The sequence below is a fragment of the Cetorhinus maximus genome, chromosome 21 (assembly GCF_964194155.1).
Source record: "Cetorhinus maximus chromosome 21, sCetMax3.hap1.1, whole genome shotgun sequence".
NCBI lineage: Eukaryota > Metazoa > Chordata > Chondrichthyes > Lamniformes > Cetorhinidae > Cetorhinus > Cetorhinus maximus.
In genome coordinates this window covers 58405136-58430309 of record NC_135899.1, presented here as the reverse complement: position 1 = coordinate 58430309, position 25174 = coordinate 58405136, and the positions used below count along the sequence as shown (strand labels likewise).

Sequence of the window (25174 nt, the reverse complement as noted above, 5' to 3'; positions counted from 1 at the left end):
GCAATGAAAAGTTTGCCTCACCGTGTAACAGGAACTTTCTCGGCTTGATAGAACTCATTGCAAAGTTTGATCCATTTCTTGCAAGCCATAGAAAACATTATGAAAGCAATGGAGCTGGGAAGCCTTCAAACTTGTCTAAAACAATATGTGGTGAACTATGTGATGAGTTTATGGCTGAAATTGTAGAAGATCTATTTTGGATGACTTGAGAAAAGCAGGATACTCCAGAGCTTTCACATATTGATCAACTAACTGTTATTGTAAGATGTGTGTCAGCTGATGATGGTTTTCCTATCGAACGCTTTCTAACTTTCCTTGAATTAGAAAACCAGAGTGGAAAAAGTACGGCCAATATGGTGCTGGATTATCCAGGCAATGACTGCAAAGTTGACTTCAGTAAGTGCTGAGGAAAGTCATATGACAATGCAACTAACATGGCATGAAGGTATAATTGCATGCAGCAAAAATGTCTAGAGAAAAATAATTATGCTACATATATTCCATGTGCTGAACATTCACTGAATCTTGCTGGCCAGGCTGCAGCTGATTGCTGCCTAGATGCAGTATTTCTTTGTTTCCTGTTGTGCAACAAATATACACATTCTTTTCTACCTCTTCAAAATGCTGGAAAGTACTCAAATCATTTTTGTGTCCTGATTCCACAGTACCAAAACATCTCTCTGACTCTAGATGGGAAGCACAAGCAAAGGTTACTTCAGCCACAGCTGAGAGTTATGGTTCAATTATTGATGCTCTTACTCATGTTCATACTGATGACAATGAAAAAGGTGATACAAGGAGAGAAGCTGGCATTCTGCAATTGAAAATGGAGGAATGAGAGTTTGTGTTTATGTTAGAACTTTGGAATCATTTGTATCAGTTCCACAAAACCAGCCAGGTCCTACAGGATCCACTAATAGCCCTCAGTACATGTGTAAAGCTTTACTCGTCACTCTCTCACTTCTTGAAATAAAGCTGAGAAACTTTTGATGAAATTGAACTCAAAGCACAAGAAAACCTGCCTAATATATACTTCAAGTGTGTGAATAAAAGGAAAAGAATGAGAAAAAATGAACTCCATGATGGTGACGTACCAAATGCTGATGAAATGCTTTCTCCAATTGACAAGTTCTTTATTCCTATGATGGATGCATTTGAAACCAACTTGAAGAAATTAGAAACCTATGTAAAAATGTTGTAAAGAATTCTTCATTTTTGGTTGATTTAGATGCCTCAAAAATCAGCTGTGTGAAGGTGTAAAGCTTCTGATGAAAAATTAACCTGACGATGTTGGAAAAATAAAGCACTTCCAAGCTTATATCAAGCAAATTATTCAGATAAAGGAACTTTATGCCACCAGGACCTGCAACAAGTCATCATCCAAAGTAAAATTCAGTTGGCTTTCCCTAATGTAGAAGCAAGATTGTGACTCTTTTTGAGTCTAATGGTAACAAACTTCCTCAGGAGAAAGGTAATTTTCGCGATTGAAAAACATCAGGAATGAACTGTGGACAGCAATGCTGCAAGGATAGCTATTTTCCCTCAGCATCGAAAGTGCATTGAAAGTGATAAACCTCATAGCTTATCATTTGAGGATATTATCGATTACTTTGTCCCCAAAGATCATGAAATAAAATGTTTAAAATTTTTAACTTTATGTGATGTGCAAACAGACGCACTGCAGGTTGTATTACTGCTTCCATTTAGTAAGCTGCTGATGTGTGTAACAGCTAATCTGTTGGTGTTGATAAAAAGCTTTCATATATAATAATTAAGAAATCATGAAGTTTAATTTGAAAGTTTTATATAATGCAAATAGGTATTTTCTAAGACATGTGTTTCAGTTAGATTATAATTTTTCCTTTGTGCCTTCACCTTTGTATATATGCAAATATAAAACTTTCATATTTATATTTTCAGTGTCCTTTCTGTGGGAATAACAAAGTATTATTCTTATTGTAGGGGCCTCTTAAGCTTGATATAGCTGAAAGCCTCAGCATGTCATAATCGGGCCCTGCCTGGAGGAGGAGGAGAGCTGTAACAGGGTTGTTCATTGCTAGAGTGCAAAAAGGAACTTTTAAACGCACCATTTTATCCAGGGAATCATGAAAGAAATTATATCAGTTGGTATATTCACATGACAGCAAACAAATCTGCAGTAGGTGAAGAACTAATATCCAAAACAATGGATATCAATGCTCGCTCAATTTAAACAGATTATTGAAAGAACCATGTTACAAGATGTTTACTTCTGCTCTGGGGAATGTCTCTAACTTTTCCATTACAATTTTTCCTTCAGTTATGGATATATTCATGAATAATAGCATTAAATTCCAAAATCAATTAAGGGATTCCTAAGGGTGCCCTGGGTATAACTGCTTGAAAAACACTTAAATGTTTGAACCTATTATTTAATACTGAAAAATCCCCGTCTCACAAGACGTAAATCCTCATTGTATTCAATCCTGAAAAAACGCAAAATAGAAGAATAAAAATGACAAATGGAATACTCCAGGATAAACTTTTGAATTACCTTATCTTAAAGTTCTCATTGGTATAAAATAATCTTGTAATTTTTTTAAAGTAAAATCAAAAAGCAAACACAGCTCAAGGTAACTGACTTCCCAATCAAGGCTGCCATGTTCCTGGTATTTCAAAGATTGGAAAGAGAAACATTTATTTTTTTCTTTACCTTCCCACTCCTCCTACTTGCTATTCAGTGGTTGGTGAGGGAAGGTAAACAGTAGAGTGCCCACTGTCTTCCCACCGTCATGCCATTTTGCTAGCAGCAGGGAAGGTGGAAGACTACACTCCCACCCAGAGGCCAATTCTGCCAATTAAAGGACCAGTTAGGGGACTCTTCCCACTGCCATTGGTATTTTACCAGTGGCAGGTAGGCCCTCAGCTGCATAGCAAGGCACCAGGTCTCCCTGTGGATTCACAAAAAGGGGGGAGAAAGAGGAGGCACTCAGGAGGGGCCTCCTGTTGGCAATAGCCAACTGCCCTCACCAACATCTCCTCCATCTCCCCTGCCCACAACAGGCCCTACCTGACTGGCCCCAGTGCCCCAGACACCCTTAGCTGCTTGTGACGGCAGCAAACTTACTTGGCATCCTTTTCTCCTATGTGCAGTCCCAGCAGAGGCTACCAGTTTTATTTATTCATTTGTGGGATGTGAGCATTGCTGGCTAGGCCATCATTTATTGCCCATCCCAAATTGCTCTTGAGAAAGTGGTGGTGAGCTGCCTTCTTGAGCCGCTGCAGCCCATGTGGCGTAGGTACACCCGCATTGCTGTTAAGGAGGGAGTTCCAGTATTTTGGCCAAGCGACAGTGAAGGAACGGCGATATATTTCCAAGTCAGGATGGTGTGTGGCTTGGAGGGGAACTTCCAGGTGGTGGTGTTCCCATGTGTCTGCTGCCCTTGTCCTTCTAGATGATAGTGATCATGGGCGTGGAAGATGCTGTATAAGAAGCCTTGGTGAGTTCCTGCAGTGCATCTTGTAGATGGTACACACTGCTACCACTGTGCATCGGTGGTGGAGGGATTGATTGTTTGTGAATGGAGTGGCAATCAAGCGGGCTGCTTTGTCCTGGATGGTGTCCAGCTACTTGAGTGTCGTTGGAGCTGCACTCATCCGGACAAGTGGAGAGTATTCCATCACACTCCTGACTTGTGCCTTTTAGATGGAGCACAGGCTTTGGACACGCAGGAAGTGACTTACTCACCTCATGATTCCTAGCCTCTGACCTGTAGCTAGTCCAGTTCAGTTTATGGTCAATGTTAACCTCCTGGGTGTTGATCGTCGGGGATTCAGTGATTGGAATGCCATTGAATGTCAAGGGGCAATAGTTAGATTCTCTCTTGTTGGAGATGGTCATTACCTGGCACTTGTCTGGTGTGAATGCTACTTGCCCCTTGTCAGCCCAAGCCTGGATATTCGCCAGGTCCTGCTGCATTTCGACATGGACAGTTTCAGTATGTGAGGAATCGTGAATGGTGCTGAACATTGTGCAATCATCAGCGAACATCCCCACTTCTTACCTTATGATGGAAACAAGGTCATTGATGAAGCAGCTGAAGATGGTTGAGCCCAGGACACTACCCTGAGGAACTCCTGCAGTGATGTCCTGGAACTGAGATGATTGACCTCCAACAACCCCAACCATCTTCCTTTGTGCCAGGTATGACTCCAAACAGTGGAGAGTTTTCCCCTGATTCCCACTGACTCCAGTTTTGCTGGGGGTCCTTGATGCCACACTCGGTCAAATGAGGCCTTGATGTCACTCTCACTCATCTCTGGAGTTCAGCTCTTTTGTCCATTCTTGAACCAAGGCTGTAATGAGGTCAGGAGATGAGTGGTCCTGGAGGAACCCAAACATACAGTGGCGCAGTTGAGACTGCTGACCTGTTGTCCTCCTGATAAGCTGGCAACTCCTAGTTGTGGTCAGTGTCCTTTAAAGGGACAGCAGCCCCAGATGCAACTAATTAGTTACCTAACACCCATAAAGTGCGGCTGTAGGTTCCACGAACAGCTGAGATGGTTTCATCCCTGGTTTTCCAGCCTGTCATTGGGCCTGCCACCATGAGGATAAAGATCAGCCCAATATTCCAGTTGGGGTTGAACCAATCTTTTATAAAGGTTCACCAAAACCTCTTTATTTCCATACTCTATGCCTCTATTTATAAAGTCCAGAGACCCATATACATTATTCTCAACCTGCCCTGCCACCTTTAATGATTTTTACACATATACCACAGGTTCCTCTGCTCCTGCCACCCCATTTAGAATTGGACCCTTCATTTTATATTGCCTCTCCTCAATCTTACTACCAAAAGTGTCACTTCATACTTTGCTGCATTAAATTTCATTTGCCATGCCCCCAGCTATTCCAGCAGCCTGGCTCTATCCTCTTGAAGTCTATTATTATCCCCATCACAGTAATTGCAAGCTTTTTTGTCTTCTGCAAATTTTGAAATTGTGCCCTGCACACCCAAATCTAGGTCAGTAATATAGATCAACAAAAGCAGTGGGCCTCGAACCAACCCCTTAGGAATTGGGAACCTCACTGTATACCTGCCTGCAGTATGAAAATCAACTGTTCACCACTAATCTCTGTTTCTTGGCTTTTAGCTAATTTTTTACCCAAGCTGGCACTATTCCTTTATTCAATAAGATTTAACTTTGCTAACAGCCCTGTTATAAGGCACTTTATCAAATGCCTTTTGGAAGTCCATGTACAGCACATCAGCCAAATTACCCTCATCAACCCTCTCTTTTAACTCATCCAAAACTCAAGCAAGTTAATTAAACATGATTTGCCTTAACAAATCTGTGCTGGTTTTTAATGGACAATGATCTCATTACTTTAACCTTAAGTGTAAAGAGCTGACCATGGCGATTGAGTGTTCTTCAAGTAAACTCTCCAATGTATCCTGTTCATCTGAGCATGCCATGTAAAGATGTACATTTTCATTAGGATAATCAAAGTTAATAATTTCAATTAAAGATTGGCAACTAGCTACTCCTAGGCAGACTAGTATCTTCTTCCACCCAGCTCAATTTCCTCCTTCTTTATTGATTATTACTTTGTGATGCATTCCTGACTGCTCAGGTTCCATAAATGTTGAGGACAAAGGTGATTGTGCACAACGACTGGTCAATTTCCAGTTGCCACACCAGCTTTACCTAAAATTCAGCAATCAATCCAAGTAAATGTCAAAAGTGATCAGATAGCACACAAGATTAATTGAATATCAGACACAAACACACAAAACAGTGAACCTATGTAACACTGTTACACAACACAATCAATATTTTAATATCTTTGTCATGGACATTTCAGTGTCCTTGTGACCTTTGTAATGCATGGGGACTAGAATGTCAACTAATGTTGTAGAAACATTTCCTGAAAATGTCTATCACAAGTATGCCTAATAAGCATGCAGTTTTGATTTTGTTCAGCAAAGAATAAATTATGCAGACAAGGGTCACGGTGGTTTGCGAGCAGAAGGAGTAAAGATATCAATCTCGTGGACAGGGAAATTACTGTTCATGCTCTTAGATTAAACTGTAACATTTTACAACTGTACTCTAAGATATTCAAAATGAGAAAATGTTTCACATTAAGTGGGATGATTACAGTCCCAATTCTGCATCACAATGTCAAAGTACACTAAACGTAATCCACAGAATGGACCACCTCAGTGGGTCCCATTTATAATAAAACTCTCTTTAGCACTATTATTCTATTTCATGTTATTTTCCTGAACCTCACTTCTTTTGACATGTAGTTGGAACTGCACATTTTTGCTAATATGTCAGTTACATATGATGTGGAATTATATTGCCATTCAACTAAAAGAACCTGGAGTTGCTGCTTTCTGTTTGTGTAATTACACCATTTACAGTCAAGCTCCATCAACAGCAGGGGAAACTATACCACCACCAACCAACAACAGGGGAAACACCAACACTGCCAACTCCACCAACAACAGGGGGAACTACATCACTGCCAAATCCACCAACAACAGGAGAAACTACATCACTGCCAACTCCACTAACAACGGGGGGAACTACATCACTGCCAAATCCACCAACAGCAGGGGAAACTACATCACTGCCAAATCCACCAACAGCAGGAGGAACTACATCACTGCCAAATCCACCAACAACAGGGGAAACTACATCACTGCCAAATCCACCAACAGCAGGGGAAACACCAACACTTCCAACTCAATCAACTTTCTGTTTCCCTCTTGGCTAATTTTGTAGTTTTTCTTTTGGCATAATTCAAAGTAATACAGGATTTTTAGATACAAGCATACTTGGCACCAGCTTTTACCCCCAGTTGGGCACATTTTCTGCCCTTTACTTGTACTGCACCAAGAACAATAACACTGAAGGTCAACTCTCACTGACAGGAGCTTGATCCAAACCTTAAAAGCCCCAGAGTACCAGAATCCATAATGCATCAGTCACACTTGCTTTTCCTCCTTGATTAATTTTCATTTTGAACCATACATGAAGTTCAATCCATTAATAAGTAATATAACAAAGCAGAACAAGAGAGAATCTATTCATCTTCCCTTGACATTCAACAACATTACCATTTGCTGATCCCGCCCCCCTCCTCCACCACCCCCCACTCTCCCAGCCCCCACCAACAACATTCTGGAACCACCATTGGCAAGAAACTAAACTAAACCAGCCATAAAAGTACTGTGGCTACAAGAACAGGTAAGAGCTTGGGTATATCATGAGGTTTACTTCACCTCTTGATCAACCTAAAGCCTGTGCAGCATCTACAAGACACAGGGCAGGAGTGTGATGGAATATTCTCCAGTTGCCTGGATGAGTGTAGTTCCAACAACATTCAAGAAGCCTGGCACCATCCAAGACAAAACAGCACACTTGATCAGCATCCTATCCAGTAGCTTAAATATTCACTCCCTCCACCATCAGCACACAATGACAGCAGCGTGGACCATCTACAAGATGCACTGCAACAATTCACCGAGGCTACTTCAACAACACCTTCCAAACTCGCTCCCTCTTTTAATCTAGAAGAACAAGGACAGCAGGTGCATGGGAACATAAATGCCTGCAAGATTCCCTCCAAGGCACACACTATCCTGATCTGGAACTATTTCATACTGAGTCCACTGTCGCTGGGTCAAAATCTTGGAACTCCCCATCCTACAGTGCTGCAGGTTTACCTACCCCACAAGGATTGCAGCGGTTCAAGAAGGCAGCTCAACACCATCTTCTCAAAGGAAATTAGGAAAGGGCAATAAATTCTGGTTTTGCCAGTGATGCCCACATCCCATGAACAAATAAGAAAACTATACTGACTTAACGGTTATTGCAACAAAGGGGCCACATAAACTGTGATGTCCACAGTTGCTTGTGCAAAAAACAAGAATAATGTTTACAATTATGAGTAAACAAAATTAGAACAAATAGCAGTGAGTTAATTGCCATTCCAATTTATTGAGTAACAGCAAATTTGCAATATTTATTGAGGCCATGGACACATAGTGGTGCATCACTGAACTGGAAATCCAGAGACAAGAGTTCAAATCTCACCACGGCAGCTCAGGAAATTGAAGTTCAGTCATTGAATAAATCTGGACCAAATTAGTCTCAGTAATGGTGGCCATGAAACATTGGATTGTTTTAAAACCCTCACTAGTTCACTAAAGTTCTTTCAGAAAGAAAATCTGCCTTCCTTATCCCATTCGGTCTAAATGTGAATCCTGGCCCACAGCAATGTGGACTGTCGGCTCTTAACTTCCCTCTGAAATGGCCAAGCAAGCCACTCGGTTGTACAACCACTACAATAAAGCATAATAAGCACCACGCAGTCTGCAGTAATTCAAGGTAGTGGCTCACCGCCACCTTCTCAAGGACAATTTGAGGTGGGTAATAAATGCTGGCCTTGCCAGAAACACCCACATTCCATGAATAATCAAAAATTTGGAAATGAATGCAGATTGACACCTTGGTTCCTCACAGATTCTGTCATAGTGTCAAAGGAGCCAACAAGCTGTAATCAATTATTTTTTCTGCAGGGTCTCAGGTAATATTAGAGGGAATGTTCTCTCCTCGCTAGGTTCTTCTTGTGCACTTTTGCACAGCTGGTGACAAACAGCGGCCCAGCACCCTAGATTCCTACCTCCCTGCTGACCAATGGGACAGCAAATTTCACAAATTTCTTTCAGAAAACAACATTTTGGGATACAGTATATGCATAATTCATGATTTAACATGTGATAAGTGTCTCATACTTCAAAGGAGACTATGGCTCCCAAAGCTCTCCAACATTGGGATTTCCCTATCTGGGAATCAGTGTGGTCAGAATGGCCTCCTTCCGTTGTGTAGACGTCTATGAGTCTAGGCCACTAATTGATCAGGATTAATTCCAATGATTAGCCAATAACTCTAATATCACGTTATACCATTACCAGGATGGTAAAAAGCGAACAAGGTGGACTTTGGTCTTTCTTCTTCTAGCAATTCCTAAGATTCTACCTGATTTGGAAGTACTGGATTTCTTTTACAAAAGAAGGATTAATTAAAATAAGGATGAGGAAATTTCTCCCATTTTGGTAAAAGTTTTAGCATGAGAACAAAGTGGGATTTTCTGTTTTGTACACATGCTGACTTTTTCCAGTAAAAATAACTGACAAAGGCAATGTCATCTGCAAAGCGATTAACATAAGAACTCAAGAAATAGGAACAATAGGCTATATGGCCCCTTAAGCCATCTCTGTCATTAAATTTGATTATGGCTGATCTCCTGCCTCAACTCCGTTTTATTGCCCACTCCCTAAAACCCTCAACTCCCTAAAAGATCAAAAATCTGTCTATCTCAACTTTGAACACGTTCAACAATAGAGCATCCACAACCCTCTGGGCTAGAGAATTCCAAAGGGTCCGAGTAAAGAAATTTCTCCTTGTCTCAGCCCTAAAGGATTGTTCCTTATCCTGAGGCTCCGTCCCTGTGTTCTAGATTCCTCAGCCAGATGAAACAACCTCTCAGTATCTACTCTGTTAAGTCCCTTCAGAATCTTGCATGTTTCAATGAGGTGACTTCTCGTTCTTCTAAATTCCAGAGAGTACAAGTCCAATTTACTCAGTCTCTCATCATTCGACAACCCCTTCATCCTAGGAACCATTCCAGCAAACCTTCACTCTACCGTATCCAATGCAAATAAATCCATCCTTATATATTGAGACCAAAACTCCGCACAGTACTCCAGGTGTAGTTTCAATGAAACCTTTGACAATTGTGGCAAGACTTCCTTATTCTTGTACAGTAATCACTTATTGCAATAAATACCAACAAGTTATTTCCTTTCCTAATTGCTTGTTGTACCTGCATGCCAAACTTCTATGTTCCTAATACACCTTGTTCAACAAGTGTACCCAAGTCTTTCTGAGCATCAACATTTAAGTTTCACCAATTTAAAAAAAAATCTGCTTTTTTATTCTTTAAAGTGATTGAACATGGTCAATGTAAATGTAAAATGTTATTTTGCATGAAGCAGTCTGTCAAAACCAACAGGTGGGAAAAACCTACTTGACCTCATCCTCACCAAGTTGCCTGCCACAGATGCATCTGCCCATGTCAGTATCAGTAGGAATGACCACCACACAGTCCTTGTGGAGATGAAGTCTCGCCTTCACATTGAGGATACCCTCCTTCGTGTTGTGTGGCATGACCAATGTGCTAAATGGGATAAATTTCAAACAGATCCAGCAAATCAAGACTGAGCATCCATGAGGCACTGTGGGCCATCAGCAGAAGCAGAGCTGTACTCAACCACAATCTGTAACCTCATGGCTCGGCATATTCCCCTCTCTATTATTACCACCAAGCCAGGGGATCAACCCTGGTTCAATGAAGAGTGCAGGAAGGCATGGGAGGAGCAGTATCAGGGATACCTAAAAATGAGGTGTCAACTTGGTGAAGCCACAACATAGGATTACTTGCATGCCAAACAGCATAACCAGCAAGCGGTAGACAGAGCTAAGCGATTCCACAACGGGTCAGGTCTAAGCTCTGCAGTCCTGCCATATCCAGTCATGAATGGACAATTAAACAACTCACTGGAGGAGAAGGTTCCACAAATATGCCCATCCTCAATGATGGGGGAACCCAGCACATCAGTGCAAAAGATAAGGCTGAAGCTTCTGCAACAATCTTTAGCCAGAAGTGCTGAGTGGATGCTCCACCTCGGCCTCCTCCAGAGATCCCCAGCATCATAGATGCCAGTCTTCAGCCAATTCAATTCACTCCACCCGATTAAGAAATAATTGAAAGCACTGGATACTGCAAAGGCTATGAGCCCTGACAATACTCCACCAATAGTATTGAAGCCTTGCGCTCCAGGACTTGCCACAGCCCTAACCAAGCTGTTCCAGTACAGCTGCAACACTGGAATCTAACCGGCTATGTGGAAAATTGCCCATGCATGTCCTGTACACAAAAAGCAGGACAAATCCAACCTGGGCAATTACTGCCCCATCAGTCTACTCTCGATCATCTGTAAAGTGTTGGAAGAGATCATCAACATGGCTATCAAGCAGCACTTGCTTCACAATAACCTGTTCACTGACGCTCAATTTGGGCTTCCGACAGGGCCACTCAGCTCCTTATTACAGCCTTGGTTCAAGGATGGACAATAGAGCTGAACTCCAGAGTTGAGGTCAGAGTGACTGCCCTTGGCATCAAGACAGCATTTGATTGAGTGTAGCATCAAGGAGCCTTAGCAAAACTGAAGTCAATGGAAATCTAGGGGAAAACTCTCCACTGGTTGGAGTCATACCTGGCACAAAGGAAAATGGTTGTGGTTGTTGGAGGTCAATCATCACAGTTCCAGGGCATCACTGCAGGAGTTCCTCAGGGTAATGTCCTAGGCTCAACCATCTTCAGCTGCTTCATCAATGACCTTGTTTCCATCATAAGGTAAGAAGTGGGGATGTTCGCTGATGATTGCACAATGTTCGCGGATCCTGATACTGAAGCAGTCCATGTCGAAATGCAACAAGACCTGGCCAATGTCCAGGCTTGGGTTGACAAGTGGCAAGTAACAGTCATGCCAGACAAGTGCCAGGTAATGACCATTTCCAACAAGACAGAATCTAACCACTGCCCCTTGACAATGACATTACCATCACTGAAACTCCCACTAACAGCACCCTGGGAGTTACCATTGACCAGGAATGAACACATTCAAATCTAACGGGGGCAGACTTCAACATTCTGGTGTACAACATGTTTGGTCATCCATTAATAGATCTGGCTGGATCTCATTCTGGCCTGCAAAAGAAAAACTGGGAAGCAAAAAAATCCTCAACTTATTTTCTGCACTTCTGTTCAAGCCACTATTAAGCTTTAAGTGGCAATGGCTAAATAATGGTATTTTAGGAGGACTTTAAGAGCAAAGAGACAAGTAATAAGGCAGAGGGGCTGAGGGAGGGAATTCCAGGGCATGGTGCCTAAACAGTTGAACACATAAAATAAATCTTGTGTTGAAGCGTGTGGTTGCGCAGCAGAGGTGAGATCAAGGAATGGGGAGTTGCGGGGATTGTTGAGCTGGTTAGAGATGGGTCATAGTGAGGCCATGAAAGCATGCCTTATCTCCCCTGTGCCTTCCACTCTCACCAACAATTATTAAGAGCTCATGGACTCATTACTATGGTTGAGACTATCCATTCAACTGCTTCTGTTGCTTGCTTCTTCCCCTTGTCCTTCAAGTCAAACCTGTCCCACACTATCTATTGACATACTCCTGTCTCGCATCTTTTTCTAATTCACCTTTCTCCAGTTTATCTCTGATCTCCCTGCATGTCTCCTTATGGGACCTTCTGTTGCCTTGAGCCCATTCCCACTAAACTTGCCTTCAGGATCTATGCAGCCTGATGTGACTTACTTCTTCGAAGCACATCTGACCACTGAAAACTCAACTGTTCTATTGCTCTCCTGCTCAGCCTCCACCACAGCTGTCTCTATAAACCATGAAACCCACCATGCAATAAGTTCCATTCACCCACTACCTCTGTCATTGCCGACCTACACTGGCTCCTGATCAATCAATACTTCCAATTTATAATTTTCACCCTTGTTTTGAAATTCTTTCATGGCCTTACAATGCCCTAACTCTAACCTCCTCCAGACCCACCACCCCTGCAAACTCTCCATTCCTCTATCTCCTCTTTCCTGTACAATCATATCCTTTATTCCATGATTCATATTGTGTGTTCAACTGTCTCGGCATCGCCTTCTGGAATTCCCTCCCTAAACCTCTCTAAAACCCATTATTTAATTAATGCCACTTGATAGTTTAATGGACCTTTGTGAAATGCTTTGGAATGTCTTACTATGTTAAAGAGACTACATAAATAGAAGCTGTTGCTGTGGTGGTGATCATGTTGCTGTTGTTATTTTAGGTGACACAATGGTAATTTTCACTTGGAAACAGAATGGTGCATCATTTGCGAATAACACAAGAATTGTGAAAGTCCCATAAATCTCTTCTGGCTTTACATTTTCCATAAACAATAAAGAATTTATAGAACAAACTATTCTTGAATGCTGAGAACTTCAACACAAAATTAAAGTCCATATGTGCTACAAATATTAACTTTGTCTATGAACAGATGATAAATGAAATACTTAGTTGCAACAATACTTATTCTAGCGATCCAAATTTTTATACTCTAATTAGTGAGATTGCTGTTACACCAATTGGAAGAAATGGGACAAGCAAGGGAATGTCTCGTTAAAATGGAAGTAATGACAATCTTCACATCTTATCATATTAAACTTTATACATATAAATGTTAAAAACATGCATAATTGAAATATTTTACCACAGGATTTTGTTCCTTGAAAGATTTATCTTTGCTTCAATTATTTCTTTTATTAGTTCTTGGGATGTGAATTTTGCTGGCAAGCCTAACATTTGTTGCCTACCTCTAATTCTCTTTAAAAAGATGGTGGTGAGCCAATCTTGAATGGCTGCAGTCTATCTGGTCGAGGTACGCCCACAGTGCTATTAGCAAGGGAGTTCCAGGATTTTAACCCAGAGACAATGAAGGAGTGGTGACATAGTTCCAAGTCAGGATGGCGCATGACTTGGAGGGGAATATGCAGGTGGCGGCATTCCCATGTGTCTGCTACCATAGTCTTTTGAGGTGGTAAAGGTCATGGAAATGGAAGATGCTGTTGAAGGAGCCTTGGTGAATTGCTGCAGTACATCTTGTAATTGGTACACAGTGGCCCCGTGTGCCAGCAGTGGAGGTTGTGAATGTTAAAGATGGGAGATGAGATGCCAATCAAATGGACAGCTTTGTCCTGGATGGTGTTGAATGTCTTGAATATTGTTGGAGCAGCACTTATTCAGGCAAGTGAAGAGTATTCCATCACATTCCTGACCTGTGCCTTGTAGATGATGGACATGCCTAGGGGAGTCAGGAGGTAAGCTACTCACCACAGAATTCCCAGCCTGTGACCTGCTCTTGTAGTTTTTATATGGCTGGTCCAGCTCAGCTTCTGGTTAATGGTAGCCACCAGGAGGTTGATGCAGGGAGATTCAGCGATGCAAAATGCCATTGAACATCAAGGGGTAAAAAAACATCAAGGGTTAGACATTGTCTTGTTGGAGATGGTCATAGTCTGGCACTTTTGTGGTGTGAAGGTTGCTTGCCATTTATCAGCCCAACTCTGAATATTGACCAGGTCTTGCTGCAAGAAGGCATAAACGGGGCGGGGGGGGGGGGGAGAGATCATGTTATAGTGGTAATGTAATTCGGAGGCCCAGGCTAATACTCTAGGGGCACAGGTTAATTCAATTAATAACCCTGAAATTGAAAGCTGGTCTCAGTAATGGTGACCATGAAACTATCATTGATTGTTGTAAGAGCTCATCTGGTTTATTAATGCTCTGCAGGGAAGGAAATCTGCTGTCCTTACCTGATCTGGCCTACATGTGACTCCAGACCCGCAGTAATGTAGTTGACACTTAACTGTCCTCTGAGGTGACCTTGCAAGTTACTTAGTTCAAGGGCAATTAAGGATGAGCAACAAATGCTGGCTTTGCCAGTAATTCCCACATCCCATGAAAAAATAAAGAGGAAAAAACTGCTTCAGTATCTAACAGTTCTCAACATGTGCAATCATCAACAAACATCCCCACTTCTGACATTATGATGGAGGGAAAATCATTAATGAAGCAGCTGAAGATGTTTGGGCCTTGGACACGACCCTGAGGAACTCTAGCAGAGATGATTGGCCTCAAATAATCACAATCATCTTCCTTTGCGCGATCCATGGATGGTTTCCCCTGATTTCCACTGAATTCAGATTTACCAGGGTTCTTTGATGCCACACACAATTGTTGCCTTGGTGTCAAGGGGGTCACTCTCACCTTACCTCTAGAATTAAGCTCTTTTGCCCATGTATGGACTAAGGCTGTATCGATGTCTGGAGCCCACTGGTCCTAGCGGAACCCAAACTGAGCATCGTTGAGCAATGATTGATGAGTAAGTGCGGCTTGATAACACTGCCAATGACACCTTCCATCATTTTTCTAATTATTGAGAGTAGACTGATGGGGCGGTAATTGGCCAGATTGGATTTGACCTGCTTTTTGTGGCAAGGACATGCTTGGGCAATCTTTAACTTTGTCAATAGATAATCCAATATTTCTTGCCCTCTTGTTATTTCTCTTCAAGTACTGAATTTGATGCTTAATTGATCCACTCCAATTCACACATCCTTCTCGGTCCTTGTGCTGTTTATTTCATAATCCTTCAATCTGATTGGTTAAATTGATGCACATCTCAGGTTCCAGATGTCTGGTTTCCCTCACTGCACTGTTATTCATTCACACCTAAGCAATTTGCCTTGCATTTTGTGGAATATTTTTGTCTGTCCCAGCATTTACAAGTAGTTTACCACTTTAATATTTCACATACCCCACCTACCAAATTAAATAATATTTATATTAACATCACATTGCCAGCAACTCTGAGAGATCCTGGCCTGTTTTCTTTAAAATTTTCAACTCACAGACTGTGGTGCTGAAACCAACACTAACAGGTATAGCAACAAATCATTCGGACATCAAGCTTGAACACACCTGATTTCTGATCGTTCACATATTCCGGAGATGGAGCCCACATGATACAAAATTAACCTCAGGTTTACTCATAGGAGATCCTCAAACTTTGGCTGATAATAATTTTCTTCACTTGTGATGCTAACTGCATTGTTAGTTTATGCCAGTATTTCCTTCTCTTACCCATAACAGTGGGAGTACAAGTGCAAGCGTGATTATGGGCGAGATGTCTCTTTCCTTCCCTCTGCACTCCTATTGTTGTAGTTAACAGTAATTTTTAACTGAAAGTAAATTGCTGTACATCCAGCAATCACAAACAAACATGAAGCAAGACTTTGCACCAACTTTGCATCTTGCATTATGTAATGCATTCAAACCTAACATCAGCAGATGCATTTTACCGGGGGAGGCAGACTGCTCGACCCCTCAGAAGGAAAGTCAGCCGGAAGCTGATATGTCATGAAGAAGCTTGGCCCACAACCATAACACCGTGCGGGTAGGCGAAAGGGCCTGAGACTGGGACTTCCAATCCTCAGTGGGAGGAGGTTTGACCCTCAGGAGCTGCCAGCCAATCTGACTGGTCAGGAGCTCCAGCAGTCCCTGCAGCGTCATAGCTCAGTAGGGGGACTTCAAGGAGGAGCATGAAGAAGTTGGATGGCTGCCCCTGAAAGGGAAGCTCTGGGGTTTTAGGGCAGGGAAGGATCCTAGAGCCCACGGAGGGGGTCAGGGGGCAGGGTTTTGGAGGGCACGCAGCACAGAAGGAAGGGAGGAGTGAGATCTTGGTGGCGGTGTGGTGGACTGCCAGTCTCCCATGGACCCACTGTGTATATTATATGCTAAGTAGTATGTCATAAATGATCAGCTGTCCTTTTTTACTAACAGGCAGCTTGATGTTCATTCTTGATCATGCACAACATGGAATTATCAGAAAGCAAAGCATGATTTTCTTTAAAAAATTTTAAAAATAAAGTTCAGTATTCAGATCATCAGGTTTTAAGTTACAGCCCAAAAGGAACATGAGAGAAGCAGATTTGTTGCTGAGATACAGCAGGTTGAGGATGGAGAAGGTAAATGTAGTGTGATGATAGTGGGGGGGTGCGGGGTGTGGCCCCGACACGCCAGCTGTATTATGGCATGGGCAGCCTATTATCTAGCTCAATAGGCTTGTTAACAAGCCCAAAAGAATATTCATTATTTATTTACATATGGTGGGTGAGCTGCCGATTTCAGTGCTTGTCCACCTAGCATATTATGGGGGTGAGCTTGGAAAGGTGGTTGGCTGACCACCCAACCTATTTTATATGCCACCGTCCCCCCCTCCCACTCTGCCAACTGAATACACACCGAGCAGGGGCACATAAACTCCAACCCCAGGAGTCAATACTTGTTTGAAACCAGGCCACAAACTGAAATACGCTGCACAAAATTTAATATGTTATTGTTAAGCAAAGCAACAGAGTTCGGCATCATTTCATGAGCATGCGGATTTAGATGGCCATCAAGCCACTTAAACATTTTCATCTCAGTTTGGCATCATTGGAACTCATGGATTATATTCCTGTCTTGTAAATTACCCATGCTATACATTATTCTGTGTCACTGTTTATTCATTCATCAAGTCAATAGCTACACATTATGGCAATTTCTCACTTGTGTGCTTATTTACCAGTACAACTTAATGCTGTAGTATGATCTTCAGCACTTAGCATAAAATATTACCAGTGTGATATCAATGTTTAATAAGCTTCCTAAAAGGTGGTGGCTAATGCTCAACCTTACATACATCACACAGCATGACATTGTGAGCACAAATCTCCTCTAAACTGTCAATTAAATCAACATGATCTCATCAGCGATGCATGAAATCCTAGTGCAGGATGAATAGCCAAATATTAAATACAATTTTACTTCATGAAATTTTACTGGGCACGTTCTCAACTGTTTTCCTCTCATCCATAAATTGACATATTTTCTAAACTTACAGAGATTAATATATTTCAAATTCTCCACCAAAATCAATGGCAATCACTTCCACTGAATAATTCACCCTTCCATTTGCCTGATACAATTTTATCCTTCATTTTTCCTTTTCATTTCTTTCAGCATCGAATAACTAAACAATGGGTGTATAGTAAATGAGCACTAATTTTGGACATCTAACAGAGACTATGGGCAGGATTTTCCCCCCATCGGGGGCGAAGTTGAATGGCGCGCCTTTGATTGGCGTCCCCAATCGGCGCCATTTTATGTGGGCGGGTCAATTAAGGCCCGCTCAGCGTGATGTCTGCATGGAAGCGCTATGCGCTCCATGTGCGGGCGGGGGGAGGAATCCTTAAACCTGAGAGTGCGCTTTTTCACGCCTGCGTACCAAAGAGCGCACTCATCTCCCTGAGGCTAAGTGCTGCCTCAGGGAGATCAGCTGTTCTGTGATAAATATTAAAAATAAAAATAAAAATTCCTGACATGTCCGCTTATGTGACACTGTCACATGAGTTAGGACATGTTACAAGAACTTTAATAAATTTTTAAAAAACCTACATGAAACCTCATCCTGCCCTTGGATGAGGTTTCATGCTGTTTCTAATTCCTGCTGGGGCTCCTGGCCTGCCCACCAACCTTAAGGTTGGACAGACAGGTCCATTAATTAGCTAAATGACTCTGTTAATGGCCTCAATTGGCCATTGACAGGTTGGAGGGCACACAGCTGATTTTGCTGCGCCCCTGTCTACCGGAAAATTTAAATGGGGCCCGACGTCACTGCGCATCATTTTACGTGTCGGCAAGCGGGCCACACCCCCTCACTCGCCAACGGGAAAATCCTGCCCTATAAGTCTATGATTTTCCCTATGCAATTGCTTAATTGTCTTTCGATGAAACATTGAACTAAGGCCCCATTTTGCCTCCTTGGATATGAAGCATACCATGGCACTATTTTGAAGAGCAGGAAATGCCTTGCCAATATTTACTCCTCAACCAACATAATTTAAACAGATCATCCCGTCATTACCCTACTACTGTTTGTTGGAGCTTGCTGTGCACAAAGTTGCCTTCTGTATTTTCTGTACTACAACAGTGACTAAATTTTGAAAATACTTCATTAACTGTCACGTGCTTTGGAAGGTCTTGGGGTTGCGAAAGGCATTGTATAAATGCAAATCTGCCTTTCTTTGCATGACAATTTATTTCCAAGGGTAAAGGGATATCAACACAGTTTAAATGTACTTTCAACAATGCCCATTAATCATCCTAACAAGCTCCAAGTGAAGATCAAAGTTCTCACCTAGTACTAACAGCAGCAAGGCAATACAGAAAGCCAAAATAATACCCTTACTGAAAAGATCATTAAGGTTCAGGTCACAGAACAAGAGGTAGAATTCACTGTAAATGACCATTTAAATCAATGCTTTTTGAGGTTTGAGACCAGTTCAAAATCATTCCCCAACCCTCTCTCCTATAAAACAGGGTAATGTTATGATCCTTGGCCAGACCCCAGGATGTTGGGGGAGATCTGGCCAGGGACCAATAACGTTTTCTTTAAAGCAGATAAACACTTTACTAAGTAAATAAAGCCACAAGATTCCACAGGTTTGGAACAAACAAAAATAAACTTTACTATACAAGTTCAGAAAGATAAAACAATTTACATTAGCTATCTTATACTCTAAATTCAGGGTAAGTATGAGGCACATATGAATTAACAAGCAATCTGTGGTCAGACACATCATGCTACACAACAGATAACAGAAGTGACCAAAAAAGATTCCATGGGGAGGATCTTCGGTCGGCGAGCAGGGGCGGGTCCTGCTCGCCGATGCGTAAAATGATGCAGGATGACGTCGGGCGGAACTCCCGATGTCACCCTGCATCATTTCCATTTTCAGGTCGGCGGGGGTGCAGTCGAATCAGCTGTGCGCCCGCCGACCTGTCAACAGCCAGGTTTCACTAAAAGTGATGGACATGTCCCAAGTCATGTGACAGTATCACATGAGAGGATATGTCAGGGAAATTTTGATATCGTCTCTTTAACATTTTTAAATTTGAAGCCGATCTCCCTGAGGCAGCACTTAGCCACAGGGAGATCAGTTGCGCTCTCGGCTGAGGGAATCCCCTCCCCCACCCACACAGGGAGCGCATAGCGCTTCCTGGCGGAAGTCACGCTGGGTAGGCCAATTAAGGCATGAAATGGCAGTGTGCCCCCCGATCAGGGGCGCCGATCAGAGGCGTGCCTGCCCGCGCCCGCTCCTGCACCCCCCTCGATGGGGGGAAAATTTTTCTCCATGGATTTCTCAACAACCCATCCAGATGTCTCTGAAAATGTGAGCTAACCAATCTTACTGAAATTTCAGCCGGAATTTTCCGGCCTTGTTGGCATTGGGCACCCTGGCAGGCTCGGTAGGAACAATATGCCAAGAAGGCCAAAAACTGGTTTCACGCCATTGTGAAACAGTTTGCGATCATCTGCTCCACCCGTTAATGGCGGGCCACGTTTCCAGCTGCAGCACGTTGGAAACCTAATTTTAATACCTTAGCATCTCATTATAAGCCCTGCTCACCAGAGTCATCTCCCCCTTGCTGGATCATCTGGGCACATCAGTATGCAATCACACCGACATGTTTCACAACTGTCATAAGCGACTTACACTTCACTTGGGGTTTCGATGTTTGTTTGTATTATGACACAGCCAATGGTAAATGGTGAGCTGTTCAAATCCCAGAGGGAAACTTGAAACAACTGTCATAACGTATTTTGCAATTTGTATGTTTCAAGATGCAGGCTTTGAATTCCGTAGTAATAAGGTCACTGAGTCTCAAGAGGTTTTTATAAAACTAAATTAAACATTTATTAATACAAGAAAGATTGTAAGCACATACCTATGTCTACAAAATTACTACTATAATAACTACAAAAATCCCCAAATTAATGTGACTCCTAGTTACACCTCCATTAAGGTAACAGTAAAACACATACAGACTTAAACAGACCCCTGGCAAAGCACACCCTAGACAGTCAAATTAGATATGAGTTTCTTTCAGTTCTGGATCCTTGCAGGCAGCAGCTTGAGGCTTGCAGGCTGAAGGCTTTAGATCTTAGAATCGCTCTTCTTTTATCAACAGCCTTTTCTTCCTTTCTACATATTTTCCTCTTTGAATGAAAATTCTCATTGTACCGTTAGGTCTTTTGAACATCACCTCTTCTAACAATAAAATCCCTTTCACAGCACCAATTGTATTAGTAAGCTTTGAAAAAAGTAAACACATTATTTGGCTTCTTCTGGCTAGGTATAATATTTCACCCATTCCTTTGAATGGTTTAGTTAAAAATGCAAATTGCCCCCTTGATACCTATGTTTCTAAGCTTCCCCACGTTTATCTAATTAACATTTGAAACCTACTTCTCTTCTATACATCAAAGCCTCTGGTCCAGCTGCTTTAATCCAATTAAGACACAGACACACATGGACACAGACACCATTAAACTGTATTTTAATATAATTTCCAATAACATTATAGACATTAATATATCTTCTTGACAGTTTGCCTACCATGCTTCAGGCATGACCATCAATGTCAAGCTTCGCAGGCAGCACTACATCAGATTTAGGGGGGCTCACAGGCACCTACCATACCAGCTGTAAGGCAGGATGGCTTTTCAACAGCTTCAGGGCTTGCTTGGGGAAAAGCGGCCTCAGGCAAGAGAAGGTGCTGCAGGGCGTGGGCTGTACTGGGGAAGGGGGGTACCCCAGGGTGTGTGTGGGGCACATGTTGATCTGTGCAAGTGGCCTCGAGATGGTGAGGGCTGAGGAGGCAGCCTCCAGAAGACCTGAGGCTGGATGGTGATGTCAGGGTGAGTGTGGGAGAGTGGGTGTTGATGACCCCTGAGCTGGCAGTGTATGGGATGCCAGTGAATGTGTGATGGCCTTGTGAGTTTAGATGGTCAGTCCAAGTATATTCAAGCTCCATTTCCATGCATAATCTTAGATCTTCAGCCGTGCCAAGCAGAACACCACTGCTCCACAGGGGTACCTTTGCCCCAGTAGCCCACAGCACGGAGTCACCTACCTTCAGCTGCCTTCTCAGATCTTTCGGGCTCCTCTCATACCCACTTTGCTTAAAGTCTGCTCCCTGCAGCTCTTTCTTGAATTCAGAGTCTATTACTCTGCTCCTTTCTTTAACTTCACTTAAGGGAACCTACTACTGTCACCTGTCTTCATCCCTTACCTGGGACTATCTTTTGGGGCCTCTCTCTGTCCCCCTCCCTGATTTGGGGCCTTCTCCTTGTCCCCCTCCCATGTCCTGCTCCTTGGGACACACTTTTACAATGGCATTCTCTCCCAGGTCATCTGACCTGCCTCTTTGTGCCATTTACTTTTTATTATCTGCGCAGACAAGCAGGGCCAGTCCTTGACCTAAAGGACACAAAACGACCAAACTGCACATCTGTGGCCATTTCCGAGCTGCCGTATGCACAGGAGGCCCGAGTTTCATCGGGAATTGCAGTTCCCAACTTCCGAACTTCAAACTTAGATAAGTAATTGAGTTTCTGAATAGTATCTCAAAAAGCATGTGAAGAGGCTATTGAGAGACGGGACCCAATGTCTACCAATCAAACTGGATGTCAGGGACAAGCATGCTTATCTGAAAATTAAATAATTAAGACCGCTGGACTTCATAAGGTGGTTATGTCTTATAAGGTCTTCTTTAACTCTCGGTAAAATTGAATAGTTTGGAGAGGGGGAATGGGGCCTAGAGACAAGCCCATGTGACCTCATACTGAGTCTGCCAGGAGGCAAACCCATGTGCCCTGCTGATTATGGGGAAACTCCAATTGAAATTTATTCAAAGTAATGTGCAAGCTTTAACAACTGGATACAAAGGAGCAAGTAATATAGACACGCAGACTTTCAGGGTCAGTCAGACGGAAAGATTTGGGGAAGATGGCCGAAAGAAGGTGCTGCCATACCAGGCAGAAAAAAAAGAGAGCATTTGGCTTAATCGCCAAGTGGACTGCTGATGAGGATAGATCCCCTGTTTGAGGAAACAAAGATTATGCATAATTAAAGACCACAAAATCACCAAAGAGGACCGTGCTACTGGAAGTCCGTTCGTTTATACGCAAAGAGTTGAGCGAAGGAGACTTTGCTTAAAAGGACTTCCTGCTATAAACAAAAATTCTAAGGGGAGGACCCACCATCTGTGGTTGACTAGAGATGTTAAGAAAAGCATCAAACTTAAGGAAAAAGCATACAACTCTGCAAAGAAGAGTGGCAAGAAAGATGATTGGACAGAATATAAAGAATGGCAGAGAATGACTAAAAGGTTAATCAGGAGGAAGAAATTAGTGTATGAAAGGAAGCTAGCTAGAAATGTAAAAATTGATAACAAGAGTTTCTACAGGTACTTAAAAAGGAAAAGAATAAGTAAAGTGAGTGTTGGTCCTCTAGAGAGTGACAGTGGGGAGTTAATAGTTAATTGGAAGACTCATCTTGGCGGGTCAGGGAGAAGAGACCCTATCAAAGCTGGGAGGACTTCACACACGACTACATTTCTGCAGAGTACAGTATAATGTATCAACATCACAGCATTAAGAAGTTAATAGGGAAACCTTTCCTGTAGTTTAGATGCCTACTAAGTAATGTCCAGTTTATGTTGCTTTTAGCATGTTTGTTACAGGAAAAATCTTAAAATGTTAAATCTTGTCACATGATTCTTTCAGCTGGTCATGAGGAAATTCATATCACTTATTAATAATTACTGGTCTCTATGGGGATTGTAACAATCAAGGGAAGACTGTATCTGACTAATTGCCGCGGGATATTAGACCTAAAAGAAGCGTATACATTGTGAAAGGAGTAACTGCTTCTTTTTTTTAAAAATTTGACTCTGAGCATAATTATGGCAGAATCACCATTAATTTTGATATCACCGCTTTGGCTCACATTCAGGATTTGCAAATCTTCCCTTTTATTCACATCAAATAACTGCAAAATAACTTTCAATAACCTCTCTATTACGGTGCCTGCTAATCCTTCATGTCACAAAAGAGGCAAATATGCTTATTTATCCATGTTAATGCATTATGGTATTCTCAGCTGCTTTTCATTTATTCCTTCTACAAGTTACCTGCGGCTATTAGAAATTCCAAAAGCAACAGAGGCAACAAAAAACTAGACCGTAAAGGTGATACAGGGACTGTATGCTGGATTCCCTGAGGTTAGAATTTTTTTGTCGTCTGCTTCATGAGATTTTTGAAAATTCTGAACGTTGGATTACATTCAGTTAGTTGAAAGAAAGAAGAGTGCATCTAAGACTAGTATCTTAAACTTAAATAAGGGCAACTAGGTAGGGATGAAAGCTAGCTAGCTGAAGTGAACTAGGAAAATAGGCTAGAGGATAGATCAATAGAGAAGCAGTGGCAGACATTTAAGGGGATATTTCAGAGTATTCAGGATAAGTACATTCCTACTATGAATAAAAATTCTAAGGGGAGGACCCACCATCCGTGGTTAGCTAGAGATGTTAAGGAAAGCTTCAAACTTAAGGAAAAAGCATACAACTCCGCAAAGATGAGTGGCAGGATAGATGATTGGACAGAATATAAAGAGTGGCAGAGAATGACTAAAAGGTTAATCAGAAGAAAGAAATTAGAGTATGAGAGGAAGCTAGCTAGAAATGTAAAAACGAATAACACGAGCTTCTACAGGTACTTAAAAAGGAGAAGAGTAAGTAAAGTGAGTGTTGGTCCTTTGGAGAGTGACAGTGGGGAGTTAATAGCAGATAATAAGGAAATGGCAGAATAAATGAACAAATATTTTGCTTTTGTGTTCACTATAGCAGATATAAAAAACATTCCAGTTATAGCTACAAATCAGGAGGTGAATGGGAGAAAGGAACTTGCTGAAACTGAAATCACTAGGGGAACAGTGCTGAGCAAATTGATGGAAATGCAGGCTGGCAAGTCTCCGGGTCCCACTGAACTACATCCTAGGGTCTTAAAAGAGGTGGTTAATGAGGTAGTCGATGCGCTGGTGTTAATTTTCCAAAATTTGCTACATTCTGGAAAGATTCCATCAGGTTGGAAAGTAGCAAATATAACCCCTATATTCAAGAAAGGAGGGAGGCAGAAAACAGGAAACTATAGGCCAGTTAGCTTGACATCTGTCGTGGGGAAGTTGTTGGAATTGATCACTAAGGAAATTATAGCTGGGCAATTTGATGAGCTCAAAGCAATTGGGAAGGGTCTGCATGGTTTTGTGAAGGGAAAATCATGTTTAACCAATTTATTGGAGTTTTTTGAAGAAGTAACATGCAAAGTGGATAAAGGGAAGCCTGTAGACCTACTGTACTTGGATTTCCATAAGGCATTTGATAAGGTGCCACATCAAAGATTATTACGGAAAATAAAAGTGCATGGCGTAGTGGGTAACATATTAGCATGGATAGAAGAAGATTGACTGGCTGACAAAAGCAGAGTGTATGCATAAATGGGTATTTTTCTGATTGGCAGGATGTGATACTTAAAGGGATGACGATGGATAGGCAATGGC

The 25174-nt window shown here is 42.1% G+C and overlaps 1 protein-coding gene across 1 annotated transcript in view; it reads right to left on the bottom strand.

The window, feature by feature from the left end:
* csmd2 (CUB and Sushi multiple domains 2) overlaps window positions 1-25174 on the bottom strand; it is a 1856113-nt gene that overhangs the window by 1818770 nt on the left and 12169 nt on the right. The window contains exon 2 of the mRNA XM_078566065.1: window positions 6453-6691. Coding sequence (XP_078422191.1) covers window positions 6453-6691 — 239 coding nt within the window. The remainder of the gene's footprint in view (window positions 1-6452; window positions 6692-25174) is intronic.